The sequence below is a fragment of the Tribolium castaneum genome, chromosome 9 (assembly GCF_031307605.1).
Source record: "Tribolium castaneum strain GA2 chromosome 9, icTriCast1.1, whole genome shotgun sequence".
NCBI lineage: Eukaryota > Metazoa > Arthropoda > Insecta > Coleoptera > Tenebrionidae > Tribolium > Tribolium castaneum.
The window spans coordinates 4,540,988-4,556,458 of record NC_087402.1 but is presented as its reverse complement, the minus strand read 5'-3'; the positions used below and the strand labels follow the sequence as shown (position 1 = coordinate 4,556,458).

Sequence of the window (15,471 nt, the reverse complement as noted above, 5' to 3'; positions counted from 1 at the left end):
AAAACGTCTTTAGAAAGCGGCCAATCAAAGCTTTGAAAAAATTTTTGACACCCGATAACAAATGTGTGTAGAAATTTGATTTGGTTGTTTGCAGCCCGAGTGAGGTTTTAAATGGGGCAATCGCGAGCAGACGTGGACGGAATCTTGAACGGATTCTCAATTGGCTCTGAATTGCGCTGTTGACTTCACATTATCATTCCCTACATCCTGTTTCAGTTAGCCAAACAAACACGTGTACCAGACAAAATTTCCAAAATACAACCAGCGATAAATCAAAAGTGTCAGCTCAGACACTAAGTTTTGGAAAAATGCTACAAGTGTCGGGACAGCTGATGAATGGGCGAGTACACAGTTGAACTCTTAACTCTTTAATGAGATAATCGGGTCCAGTCAGCTGCCCAGCACTCGGCCATTCATCAATTAGCCTGCATTAATTGCAGCGGAAATGAATCATTTTTGATTCACCAACGGATCACTCATTCACAAATCAGGGCGAATCCGAATCCGACTCTGCGGCCTGACCTCCGCTAGAGTTCAAAACAGTGGCGTACATTTTTCCCAAAGGCTGAAGCCTTTCCTCCAACCCACTCGTATTCTCCGAAGTGTGTTCTCTGATAAATCTGCTTAAGTAATAAGCCCTAAGCATTTTCAATGGGATTTAAATCCGGAGGTGGTCAGGATAATGCCTTTTTCCTCTTCTAGCAGTCTCGCTTAAATGAGCAACGTGAAATATTTGTGTGTTCAGTTTGATCCAGTTTCTCCCAAACAGCCGCGTCCGTAGGTGTCTCAAGTGTCAGAAGCCACCAGTTCGAATCCATCTGAAAATTACGTCGTTATTTACACAGTACGAATAAATTCCCCTCTCCCGCTGCGACATTAATGGTGATTACAAACGTAAATTATGCCCAAGAATCGCCGTTTAATCGAAGAACACATCGAGTGATATATTCGCGATTTCTTTGACTTATTTAAAGGTCGGCGCTGATTGTCGTGTAGGTGTTGAAATCGGCTACGGAGCCCAGCTGAGGAATGTCTGGGTTAGATATGGGCCTATATCGTGTTTGGCGTAAATTAACACGTCTTGTGCCTGCTGGCACTCACAAGTCCCGCTGAGTATCCAATTTTGAAACCATCACATGCGTTTTACTAGCGGACAAAGTAGCCCCCTTATCAGCCGATTTTCGGGGGTTTTTCGAGAGGGCCACCCAGGAAAGAGTGACATTTCTGCATAGCGTATCGATTCAGGAATGCCGCCCCGACTCCAGGGTGGTAAAATGATACAAACGAACAACCACCAACTTTGAGACTCAATGTTTTGACACGGCGGCCATGTGTTCACTGTTAAATAATCTTCAGCGTTTGATCTTGCCGAACTACACTTACACATGCCGAAAACTAAATATTAACGAAAATTTTAATCTTAAGCCTTCGGTGAAAAGGCCAGTCTTCCGGTTTGCCTAAGTTGGACAAGTGACGGATTTTCGTAAATATTTATCTGACCGAAACACAAAAGGCGGATTTTGGGCCTAATTTGGAAAGGGCTCCTGCAAAGTGGCCGCCCGTGAAGGGAAAAGCAGATTTTTATTATACCTGTATTAGTGTTTTCTGAAGAAAACTCCATTATCATTATCATTTCTTTATCCTCATTTCCATTTATTACATCCTTTTACACTTTTATATATTCCACATTAAACTTCCTAAAGATAAAACCACAGAATAAAAATAAAATTTCAGTTAAAATGCCATTTATCCATAACTTTTAGATTTATTTATTAATATATTATTATTATTACTATTATTATTAATCCATTATTGTCCATTTTTTTGGTAAGTATAAGAAAGTATGGAAAGCTATACTCGTATATGGTGTTTTAAACCACGATAAGAACACAATTGATGGCTATGATACGACGGCCTGAAGAAGAATTGAATAAATTCGAAACGTTGTCATAAAATTGTGTTTCTACTGTTTTATATGTTTATATGGGGTTTTTGGGTTTATTTACCCTATTATAATAATGTTATTTAAATTAGAAAATAGTTATTAAAAAATTTGATTTTATCTTTGAAGGCGGTTTCAGCCTCGAGACGGAGACCAAAAGGCTGAAACGCTTGAGAGAATTTTATCGTCGTCAATACAAAATTTTATTCCATTCTCCACTATTTCGAATGCTTGAGTTATTTTGATTGACAATATTATAAACATAAAAAATTCAACAATAAAAAAATAAAAACAACAATGACTATAAACTTTATTTCTCTAGACGATACAATTTAATTTTACCATGAACTACAGAGTGAATAAAATCGTACTTATCTGATGAAATAAAATAATATTAATCCCACAAAGACCTAAACAAAGTTTAAACATTTAACAACAAAAAATGCACTTTTCCAATTACAATCCAAAATATATTCGACATTTATGGCGGCTTTATAGAAACAACGCGAATGAACCAACCAAACTGCTTCAATTTGGTCACGTGACCAGTTAATCACGCACTTAATTGCGGATTAATTTAATGACGCTTCTATAAACTTTACAAAAAGATTATCTTTTAGTATGGATAAAAGGAACTTTGAAATCTTTCAGTAGATTTCTGAAAGACAACAAATATTTCATCGTTGCAATATAATAATAAACCAACTTAATTCTTTTACTTTATTAAACAATTAAGAAGAAACATATACTCGTCTTTATACAATTTTAAAGTCGATCATTTTTCGAATTAGGTAAAAGCAATTAATTCATTACATTACATAACTAATAAGTTGTTAACCAAATAACTGGTTAGAATCTTCAAGTAATTAATGATTTATTTGGCAATATATTACCTACTTTTTAAAAATAAAAAAATCCGTTATAATTTTAATTCGAAAACGGATAGTATAAAAACTGTAGTAAATTAATACTACTTAAGTATTTCACGAAAAAATATACTTTCTGTGGTAAAATCTGGTGAGTTTTTGATTAAAAATTGTAGAGCTTAAACGGCACACATTTTGTAATAAGTAGGTAGGTGTATAAAGAGAAGCCATTTTATTATTAAATTATTTCACAGAAGTAAGTATTATTTTTATTGCAGAGTCTGGTAAATGTATAACGGATATTATTACTCTAACTGTATCATCAATAAAACTTTAATTTCCTCCGATAATAATTTTATTTCAAATATTTACGACTTCGGTAATTATTCCCTTTGCGTGATCATAAAATAAATTATTAATTATTTATCAAAACAAAATTATGTAAGAAATAAAACATTTTTTCCGACGTCGCGGAATAATTTAGTGTGTTGTTGAAACGAAATCTTGTTTAACATACGATTTACACAAATAAGAAATTTAAGCCAGCAGCGGGAGCGCATAAATTATCGAATTTCTCACTTAATAATTGTCATCAGCGTAATAATTCGTTTTCTAATGCAGAAGAGCAGAATCAAGCCCCCCGTCAAGATTTAATTGACAGATTTGGGATCAGGGCATTAACCTTTTTTGTGTTTGACTAACAGGTAGCAAGCCATAAATTAAAAAATAATGGCATTTTATGGCCCCGGTTATTATTTAACCAAAAACCGAATTTCCAATAATTGCCTGGTCTTTGCTTACAACCGTCGGACGCCGACCCACACCCATTAAAACTCAGTCATACTCGTTCAAATATATATTTAAATATCTCATATACACTATACATTTCTACAAAGGTACATCACATTCTATCTTAAAACCTACTTGAATATACAAATATGTACAAAACTGGACGTTTTTCTAATGAGATCAAAAACTCGGCCACAATCACCATCAACTCTGCCTCGAGATCACCGTCACTGGTTTAAACAGACTTTCGGGACTGCGGGGCTCCGGTGAACTGGACGTGCTCGACGGCGATTGCAGCACTTGGTGCTGGGGCACCCGGAAATTGTACAAATCGAGCGGTTGTCGGAAAAACGGCGCTGAGACCTCCGTCGAGGGGGCTAGCAGCCGCTCCATGTTGAAGCCTTGCTGGGGCACGAGTGGCGTGGGCTTCGGGAGCATGGAGGCGGCTTGCAGGTAGGGGTTGTACCGTTGGTAGGCCGCCAACATTGCCGAAGTTCCGGGGTAAAAGGGATACGGGGGCGGGAATGGCTGCAGGGGCTGGTAGAACGCGCCCAAGGCGATGGTACGCTTGAAGGCGGCGAGCCGGGACCTGGAGGCGGCGGTCGACCGCCTCCGGAGCTTTCCGGTGGTGCCGCCGATAAACACGTCTTCGGCGGAAGGGTCAAGCATCCAGTAATTGCCCTTTCCGGGGTCGTCGTAATGTCGCGGGACTTTGACGAAGCATTTGTTCAGACTTAAGTTGTGCCGGATGGAGTTTTGCCAACCTTGCTTGTTTTCACGGTAGTACGGAAAGTTGCGCATTATGTACTCGTAGATGCCGTTAAGAGTGAGTCTTTTCTCCGGACTATTCCGGATCGCCATCATGATAAGTGCGTTGTAACTGTACGGAGGTTTCTCTTTGCTTTTCTTCTCTTCGGACTCCTTTTCCGGGGAGTTCTTCGAGCAGTCGAGCGGCGGTGGCGTTCCGGTAACGTCCAAGTCACAGTCCGAGTCGCTCAGTTCCGTTTCCGGGTGGTTTTCCGGGCTCTTGGGCGCTTCCAGAGCCGTCTCAGGTAGGATGGAACTGATCGAAAACGACGATTTGAGCGGAGTTCGGGCCATCGTCGGAATAACCAAAATCGTTTCTTCCCTTTTCACCATATTTACATAACAAACACTGTGAGAGAACACGTCTTGACTCAAGCACGACAACGCTAAGACTGGCCGACTAAAACTGGTTTGGCTTGCGAGAAAGCTTTTAAGTTCTGAACCAATGGGAAGTGGCCAATCGGAGCGTTGGATATTGAAAGCTCCGCCTCGGAAAGCGAGGACAGGCCCAGGATTAGTGGGGGTTTTGTCTGATGTATTAACTTGTTTGCTGACACAAGAGGGTTGTTTTGTTTGTTTTGGAAATTTTGCTGCTAACATTTGGTAACAGTGGATGGTGGTGGTGAATGCGGGCCGAGGAGTTGGGGATTGTTTGACGGACACCACCTGGTTAGGCTTGGGAGGTTTTCGAGTTGGGGGCACAATGAGATTTTTCACAAGCGGATTAAACATTTAAGAAGTCCGGAGGAATTTCGCCGAGATGAGAGCTGGAGAAAAGGGTTCAGCTGGCAATATTTTATTCCTAGTTTCCAACACAATAACAAAAAAAGATAATAATAAAGATTTTTTTGTTTTTGTTATAAAAAATTAAAAGAATCATTTTCATTTTACTCAACCCAGCTAGAAGTTGATTCCAAAATAATGAATTAAATGCAGTGCTAATTACCTATCCAATTAAATTTTAAAATTATAATACTAAAACTGAATTTAAATAATAAATACAGTAGAAACTCTATTATCTGGATTAATTAAAAATCCGCTTTGTACCACTTTTTTTGTTTACATAAACAAGTTTGTTAACAAAATGTTTATTTTTCTTGTTTCTATTTATTAGAAAATTATCAATTTTTAGCTTGTTAATGAATAGTTCTAACTTGCTCTTCTATGATCGTACTGTCTTTCTTTATACGATAATTTGTAGTATTTGTAATATTTGTAACAATAATTGTATATAAATTTCCGTCATTTATGTTGGTTATTTTATTGATAGTAAGTGTATTATTTATTTATTTTAAGCATGATGTTCTTTGGATGCATCGTTGTATAATTTTTTTATTGAAAAATTGTTCACATACAACAAAAAACTAGTAGATACCTAATATCCATAATAATAGATAAAGCTCAAGAAGTTTTGTAGATTTTACCTAGACCTCACATTCGGATAATACTATCCAAAGTAGTAAAAACAGTATTTCGTTATGACCTACAGTAGAACCTGGTTATAACGAACATTCAAGAGGCTTCAGAATTTGCTCGTTATAACCAATCGTTCGTTGTAAGCTAAAGCTTGGAATAGATACACGAAATGAAGTATTAATCTAATTTATTAAGAAAGACTCATTTACATTGATCTATGTTCAATATTTATCCATCATTTCAAAATTTTTAATTTTGTGGGCATATTTAGAACTTTCTGATTACTTAACGTGTTATTATCTCTTAGAACGTAAAAAATCCAAGCGTTCGTTGAAAAACGAGTTCGCTACAACCGAGTTCCACTGTATTATTATTATTATTATTATTATTATTATTATTATTATTATTATTATTATTATTATTATTATTATTATTATTATTATTATTATTATTATTATTATTATTATTATTATTATTATTATTATTATTATTATTATTATTATTATTATTATTCAAAGATAAGTAACCAATTTTGATTTAAACATCATACGCCGTATCACTTGGTAAATGTAGGTAATTATTAGTACTTTTAGTTGCATCTAAAGAAATTTCAGAAATAAACGACAATTATTAATTCACCCTGTCTTATATCAGTGCTACCACCACTATAATAAAGTCGCCCGCATGGCAATTTTGGAGGACTTACCCTTCAAGCATCAAAAAATCCGATTTTGTGTTTTCCTAAACCTATTACCTAACATTTTTATCGCTGGACTAATATTTTAGGGTTGTCAAATAAAAACACTCATTTTTATATTAGGCCGTATAATGGCTTTGTGCAGAGAAAAGGGCGCAGCTGCTAAACTGGCGTTTTAATTTATAAAAAGGCCATAAAACTCAAATTGAGAAACAACTAAACTGTCGAATAAATCAGCGAACGTTAGAATTTTTTTTCGAATTTCTGTGCATGAAGGCAAATATTGTAAGGCGATCCCTGGTTTAAAATGGAGTAATAAATAAGTGGCTTCGATCTGTATCGCGTTTCAATTTGTGTATAATATTTATAGTTATTGGCTCCACGGGGACGTCTCAGCCCTTATTTGGCGACTTTGCAGGGGTTGTTTCATGTACTTGGACAGCTGTTTAGCTTCTCCGGTTCAACATCTAATTGACATCCGACTCCGGCGTGATTTTATTATCATTTTATTCGGCTTTTTACGAGCGAAACGTCGCGAAAACCGCGTAATTAGAAAAGCCAACCGCCAACAAAAGAGTCAGCCAGCCTCTAGGCGTATTGTTGAAATCAACAATTTTATTGTTTAATCTCAACAGACTGCGAATTCGGCCGTTCCCAAACCCGGCATTTAATCGTCCGGAAATGAGGGTGATTTCGTAAAAAAAGCACTCGTTCACACTTCATTTAGCCATCGAGGAGATCCAGCCGAACCCGCAGTGGGACACCAACAATGGGAAATGGGTCAGAGCGTGGTCAATTCCTCGAACGTTTGAACAATCCCTTGACCGCATGCGGTTGCTCAAACCACTGTCATAAATTTTAATAAAATCGGACGATTTTATTGAAAATACCGAGATGCTATAAAAGTGGAGAAAACTGTCATAAATGGTGGCCAACCTTCCATTTAGTTAACTTTTCGAACGGCAATAAAAACAAATCGTAAATCTCGGCCAGATTTTCGGATAGAAAGTCGGGACGGCCAATTAAATGGAAAGTAAAGGTGAAAAGCACTAATTGTTGGTAAATATTTTGCTTGGAAGATTGTCAACTGGTGAGGGAGTTGCACACAGGAGCTGACACTTTTATGTTTACTCCAAACACATCACAGGAAGTTGGGATTTAACGAGATGAGATACAGGTATTTCACTCAACCTTTCATGCCGCCGGGGCTTAAGATCTTGATTTAATTGACAGTCTGGGAACTTGAAAACAGACACACTGGGAAAAAATCGAAAACATTCGCCGCTTATGTCAAGGAATAGTTTTACTGAACGTAAACTTACGACCTCCGAAGGTCTCCGTCTAATTAAATTTCTGGTTGAAATAATCTGTTATTTTTTCTCAAATTAAGTTTGCAATACATTTGAGCAACAAAAGACAAGAAAACTGAGTAATTTAATTTGATACTAATTTACTTAATTTCACTTAAATAAAAACACTTTATTAACGAAGTCATTGCATAGAGAACAATTTTAAAAAAAGTTTCTAAAGATCCTGTGATTTTTAGAAACCAGATCCGTTTATAGAAGACCCGTGTAACATCTAAAATACAGACATTAAGTCGATTAGTCGTGACATTTTTCCAAGATAAATTGAGTTAATTAGCAAGAAACTAAGGTAAATTATAAACTAAACCAACTGCGCAGGTACAAAATTTTATTTGTTTTAACAAAATGTAGTATCGATTCAAACAGCTTTGTTAAATTACCAACGTGTAATTGATTTTTTTTTGTTGATATTAAAACATTCACCACTCCATTTCTCCCAGAAATTGGAAACTGAAACCTCAAAGTGTATAATAAAATTTCGGAAAAGCTCAAAAGACAGTTGATTAATTCCTGCCTCCATACACGTGTTTTCGTCACTCCAGCGCTCCCAACAATGTCATTGTTGTACAATCTCACTTCGTAAATTTCTCCGTCATATGATTGTGTTCCATTTAAGTCGTAATTGAAGTATAGTGCAGTATATCTATTAGAAGTGAGTAGATAATAGACCCGCATCCTAAAAGTCCAAACACGCACAATCCTCATTGTAGAAAAATTGTAAACCGCGACACCCCGTCACCTAATTAAAACTTCCAAGCGTTTATTTCCCCAACACCCCTATTTATTTTAACTGGAGCTTTGTTTCAAGCTGTTATGATGGTGGTTTCGAAAATAGATTCGTCACGAAAGTCGATTCATCAGCTGTGACGAATTCCCAAAGCAGTCAAAAATATTTGGAATGATTGAGAGGTTTTCGAGAAACATATTGAAATGTCGACTTGTCTCGAAAAATAAAGGGCGGCCTAGTTCTCCGCCCCCGACCGGTCGGTCTCTATTCAGCGCTCTTTCTGCAAAATAATCGAGCTTCAGGTACATGCCAGAGACGGAATTAATCGGTTCAATTACGACATGAGGGTCATTTGATTCATTCATAATTCGGATATTTCCATTTCAATGTTTAATTCAAGCACCCGCATGTGTGCAGCACTTCTCACGATATTTTGACTTGTGTTAGGATCGGTGTTGGGATGAATGGCTCCCAGTTTGGACCAATTTAAGAAATTCAGACGAGTAATTGTGAGATTGTTTGCGTCACAGCTGCCACGACAGGAAGCGACCGGGCTTTTGGCACGAGTTGCATCTTTGTTACGTGGTTGGCAGCTTTTGTGACTGAATCCTTTTAATTTCGGCCGAAAGCTTCGTAAAACCAACACCACGTTTTTTAAAAGTGATGTTTTAATTTTATTTTATCGTGACGGTTTCTCCAATAACCCAAATTCAAATTGTGACAAAAAATGAGTGGCATCTGCCCTATTTTCCTGGCCACATTGTTATCTCCATGGCCAACTTTATGGCACCGTCGTAAATTATCTAACTATTGAGGATCGGTTCTTCCCTGCAGAGTTACATTTTTACTTTCGTGTTATTGTCATGTATCCACTCTTTATTTGATTCAGTGCAAAAGTATGGAAGGTGTCGACTTGTCAATGTTGAGCCTAATTTACCGATTCGGGGTGACACGAGACCAGGTGGGTTATGTCCGCGTAATGAGCGGCTTATACTCTCCCCAAACGGTGTCATGTGGAACCAACAAGCTCACACAAGACGGGGTGGATGAGCTCTAATAAAGCTCGCATTCAAAAAATTGTGTAACGAGGATAATAATAGCACACTGCAAGAGGGCATTTGGCGTCTTAGTCAATCACAAAGCTGCTAAGACTAGGCGTTTTTATGTGATTTACAACATTATCAACATTTTGACGTTTGAAATCGACCCATGATTAAACATTTTACGTTTGATCAAAATTCAAAATAAGAAAAATTTTTGCATACGGTGGTTCAACGTTACTCAATTTTTCGATATTTGTAACCCAAACAAGCTTTAATCGCGGCTCTAATTTAATTTAATTTAAAAATTTTTTTTACTCCTTACTTTATCTAATAAAGAGAAAATTTCCTTGTACAAATTTTGGATGTCCGAATAAAGGATCTCCGAAAGTAAGAAGTGACACATTCTCGGGTCCGTTTTTGAGAAAATAATTTGGGTCAAAACCGCATCCCCCTGTCGTCTTTTGTTTTCGACTTATAAACAAAAGTTGACACTTTAGCGAAAAAAAAATCATATCTTCCTTATTATAAAAGATACACATTTGTAATACAGATATTATAAAAGCACTTTTTACGGAGAATTTAGTAACGTTATCATCGATTTTTTGTAATCATTCGTTTAGCTGTTAGAACATAAAGTTGTATTTTTTAAATAGAAATCATAGTTGGCTATGACATTTTTGAAAAGTTTATTGTTTTCTGATTTCTGTAATACATAATTTTTAATTTATTAAAAAAAACAAAACATTTCGCTTTTTTATAGTAGACCATGAAAAAATTTTAGATTTTTAATTCAAACTATGAAAAATGTATTACTCAAAACAAGTAGCTATTTATGATTTTATGATTTGTTAAACCCCAATTAATTCAAAAACGGCATAATAAATAATTATTAGATCAAATTTTTGTGATTATTATAAAATATTTGTTTTTAGATTTAAAATGGCAAATCATAAAAAAGTGTCATTAAATAGTTAGTGACACGTAGTTTTCAATTTTCTGCACATTTTTTAGGTAATCAAGATCGTATATTAAATTTTGTTCTATTGAAAATAAATTTAACAGCTTATTTTGATAATTTCACATTTTTTACTTTAAAAACCGTTCACAAAATTTCTAGATTATTCACACCTTTTATGTGAAATAATTTTTCCATGGCCAACTACTTTAAAACATTTTAAATATATTTTTTATCAAAAGTATATAAAAATATCAAACTGTATTTATATTGTTTTCAGTTCTGAAAAAATAAGCTTTTCGAAAATGTCATAGCCAACTATGATTCCTATTTAAAAAAATTCAACTTTATGTTATTACACTTAAACAAAAGGTTGAAAAAAATCGCTGGTAACATTACTAAATTCTCCATAAAAAAGTGCCTTTATAATGTCTGTGTTTCAATTGTGTATCTTTTATAATAAGGAAGATATGAATCTTTGAAGATTTTGCTAAAATGCCAACTTTTATTTATAAGTCGAAAACAAAACACGATAGCGAGATGCGGTTTTGACCAAAATTATTTTCTCAAAAAACGGACCCGAGAATGTGTCACTGGTTTAAATAGCTTTATATTAGAATTACAGAAATTTCTGATGGTTCCTCGGTTGTGCACATTTTGACCGGCGCTTATCTAAGCTCGCATCTTTTAATTTAATATTTTTTCCTGACATGCATGTTGAGCAACATGTGGTAGTGGTAATAACAATTTAACGACTTTGGGTTGTAAATCAGTGTAAATAAGCGAGTTTTTAAGCCGTCACGTATCAAACAATCCACGTAAAAGATGAAAATATTGTGTGAAGCATCCGTCCTTCCGTCATAATTTATTTGTTGAATTCTTCATTCCGAAATCGTTATGAATTGTTAATGGTTTTTCCCCGAACCGGACATAAGTCACTCTGATTTACAGTGGGATTTTATGTGCAATAAAACATTGTTGGTTTACGCACTATAATTACTAGTTTTTATTGATTTGAGAAACGTTAGAGCTCGTAAACCTCCATCGTACGTGCTGTCAGTTTCGCTTTTGGAGATTTTTCGTATTTTCGAGATTAAGACATCTCGTTAAAATCGCGCGTCGTCGGCAAAACACAAAGTCCGCACAACAAACACCTCCATTTATTTCGCCTTAGTGACATTTCGCATTGGCCACGGAGCTTACAAGCAAACACGTGGTGTTCCTTTGTTAATTATTACCTTTTCAGCGCATCCGAACTAAATCCAGTCGAGCACAATGACGCCAAATTGCAGACAATGTAAGCCGAAAAGTCGATTTTTGGCCACAAAGAAATGTCATTTCGGCGTCAAAATCCCGATTTTCGAACTCTGGGAGAAACCCGATTCACGTTTCGGACGGATTATCGCCACGGGAGGGCCCCTAGACCTTAATTATTTGCTATTTATTTAGATTTAGGTCGCTGTAACAATAGGGTAACAAGAACCGAAACGTGGATTGTTACGTTATCCCGACAGTGTGTTGTTTGAGCCGCGTGTCAACTGTTTTCACAACGTGCGCACTTTTTTATATCGAAAAACCGGAGGGCGGCTTAATGAAATTAATTAGGAAAAAATAATCATCATCAATGGATTTTTGTGAAAAGGAATAAAGCCGTCAGCAGTTTTCGCTTAAACACACGGCCGAGTTTTTCTTTGTTTTCGGGGTTTTCCAACTTGCTAACGTTGTTGCCAACCCTTAGCGGACAATAATTGATTCAATAAGTGGAAAAACACGCTCCTCTAACCCAGACATCACCAAACATACCGATATCGCAAACTACAATAAAAATAAATAGGAGGGTGAGCCGTGCCATTTTTAAACAAACAACGAATTTTCTTCGGGATTTAATGAAATTTGGGGCAGTTTCGAGTGACCCCCGGCTCGTTATTTTTAAACGCGTATGGCTCACGTCTCCGATATCCAATTACGGACGCGTCCAGTTGTACCAACTTTGCTAACGACGTCCTTTGTTCTCACAACACTTGTTAGCAGCTACTGCCATGCTACAAATTCAAATCACAAACGAAAAATTCACAAAAGCTAGTTATTTCTCTCATTTTTTTAAAAATTACAAAATAAAAGCATCGAACGTTTGAACAAATACATGTTTTTTCGTCTCTGTCATTATCTACACCTACATAATATATTTTACATATTATACTATAGAAATGTACACTGAAAAAAAATTATAACTTCACAATGCTTTTTAAAAAAGAAACCAACATTCAAATGCAAACTTAAGTTTATAAATAAAACTATCGATAGCCTGATGCCTAGGCACGGATAAATGAGGTTTGACTGTATTGAAACAGAAGTACCCATTCTGCTAAAAAACGCAGTATCAAGTGGTGGGTGTAATTAGTATTTTTGGTTGCATAAAAAAATTGCCAGCTTCAAGATCTTAACTTTTTCTTTGTTTTCATCACAGGGGGAAATTTTAATAAGACACCTACCAAAATTAGGTACAAAAAAATTAATTTTCGATTATTTGATAGCTAAAATTAGCCGCTAAATAAGAAAGCGATAATTAAATTAATTCAAATTAAGTTGCTAAAGATAAAATTAATCACGAAATCGCGAATAAAATTTTGATTGTAAATTTAGCTAAGCAATGTATTACTGATTATAAAACAGCAACGGTAATACCTATAGCTGTTTTTTAGTGGGTATAGGCGATTGATTGTAACCATATAAAAAAACACATTCAAAATAAAACTTTTTTATTAATTTCAGGTCAAAAACAAGACAAAACATAGTATAATAAAAAATCATAAAAACAAACAAGACAGCTTAAAACTACAATACAAAGTCTTAAAATATGAGATACATTGTGTGCTTAATTTATTGACTGGATTGCGTATTCGGCGCCGCAACATTACAGTTTGAATGAGACTTCGTACACGAATGCCCTTCACACTTAACTTTAAAAAACCTCAAAAGGGGGCTTTTCGGCGCACATTTTTTCGGCGTCGCCTCCAACTTGGCCACTTTCGGGGGCGTCGAAGTGGAGGCTGTTTCAAAATCCCGCTTAAACTTCCTCTCCGTACGCAATTTCGTCAACCAGTCTTGATCCTTTTTCTTGGGAGGCGAAAAATTCAAATGTGGGGCCACCCCATCAATCACATAATTGGGCAAATTCAAAGTCAGCGTCTTCTCATCATTATTTTCCAAATTTTGGAAAAGGCGCCTCGGCCCCAATTCGCCGTGAAACCTCTTAGTCTCGTTGGAAATTTCCTCATCGATTTTCCGTTTGTTGTTAGAACAACAGTTTTGGCACACGCCACTGGTGGAAGGACTGTCGCACTTTTTGCAAGCAAGCGACATTTTTTTACTAATCGGGATTATTTCATCAATTGGTCGCTTCAGTTCGGACTGGACCGGGATTAAAGGCAACACTTCGGCGTGGCCTTTCCCGATTATTTCCCAATTTTCCGGCAGTTCCTCCGGGCCCACTCGCCAGATCCGGTGGGACATGTCGTCGGAACATGTGACTAAAGTCGGGTCGTCTCGCTCGCACCATGCCACACACGTGACTTCCGCCACATGTCCGGTTAATCGGACCAAAGGTCGCGAATGACTTGTGTTCCAAATATACGCGTTTTCGTCGCTACTCCCACTAATCAAATAATTGCCATCGCGACTGAGACACGCCTTAATGTAAAAAGTGCTGTTCTGGTGCCCCGTGTACCTCATCACGGGCTCAGGATTACACGTGCCAACGTTGTAACTATAAATCGTATTGTCTAAACAATTGGCGTACAGCCTGACACAGTCCCTATCGATGATAAGACTGCTGAAGCCGTTCTTCGTCGTGGTGCCCCCGTACGGGATTTTGTTCTTCGGCAGCGGCTCCTGCTTATAAAAGAGATAATTCTTGCGCAAATCCCAGATTTTGATAACCCCATCACCGGCACCGCACGAAATCAACGTATTATCGTCTTGGAAGACCAACCCCGTCACTGACTTGGCGTTCGACGCCCTCGAGGGACTCAAACACGTGCACTTTTTGCGCGTTTTGACCGGAGTTCTAGTATTGTGTGAGTTAAAAATGGTCCTATCGACCTTCCCGACCAAGCTACCCCCGAGTGTCCGCGTGTCCCAAATTATGATATTGCCGTCGCGCCCCCCAGTCGCAAAGACACTCGGGTCCTCTTTGCGGAACGCAATGGTTTTAACTGAGCGCGTGTGACCGAAAAAAGAGCGAATTTCTCTCACGTCGGCCTCCGCCACATCGAAGAGCTTCGCAGTGTGGTCCCCTGACGCCGTCACGATCTTCATATTGTCGAACATCCAGCACAGGTCGAAAATAGCGTTGTTGTGCGCCCGGATCCCGTAAGACTCGTGCTTTTTACTGGTGTCTTGAATGGCCAGTTTGCCGTCTTCGTTAGCGAGAGCCAGCAAGTTTTCGTTTGATTTTTGCTGCGCGAATTTGCACGCAAAGATCGGGGTATCACAAATAACATCTTCGGAGGATAGTAACTGGGTGTATTCGTCCTCTTTGGGGCACCGGAGACGCTTAATTACTTCGTCGTAGCGTTTCCAGCGGGCTAAAAGGGCGCGCTTTTTGTGACTTGAAAGTGAAAATATTAACAAAATGTGCTACCTGAGCCGGTCTGTTGCTCGATTAGCTTCTTCACTGGCTGCATTTGCACGATTTTGGGGCAAAAAGTAACAATTTCGCTGCGATTTCACCAAGGCCTTTGAGTTGTTGATGTTTCTAGAATGTGAGGTTAAAGCGGGAAATGTCAAGGGACGCACCAACTTATGTGATTGTGGCTCTTTCTCTCGTTTGGTACGTGTTGGAAAGGGATAGCACTTGGGAC

At 37.4% G+C, this 15,471-nt stretch overlaps 2 protein-coding genes across 2 annotated transcripts; both read right to left on the bottom strand.

Annotated features, from left to right (window-relative positions):
- Positions 1–3,801: 3,801 nt before the first annotated feature.
- Slp (sloppy-paired) lies at positions 3,802–4,737 on the bottom strand. The gene has a single exon (NM_001077623.1). The coding sequence runs from the start codon at positions 4,735–4,737 to the stop codon at positions 3,802–3,804; it is 936 nt and encodes a 311-aa protein (NP_001071091.1).
- Positions 4,738–13,351: 8,614 nt separating this feature from the next.
- Positions 13,352–15,436, bottom strand: l(2)dtl (lethal-(2)-denticleless). The gene is made up of 2 exons (XM_968498.4): positions 15,252–15,436; positions 13,352–15,195 (listed from the first exon to the last, which is right to left on the bottom strand). The coding sequence occupies exons 1-2, from the start codon at positions 15,292–15,294 to the stop codon at positions 13,490–13,492; spliced, it is 1,749 nt and encodes a 582-aa protein (XP_973591.1). The 5' UTR covers positions 15,295–15,436; the 3' UTR covers positions 13,352–13,489.
- Positions 15,437–15,471: the final 35 nt, after the last annotated feature.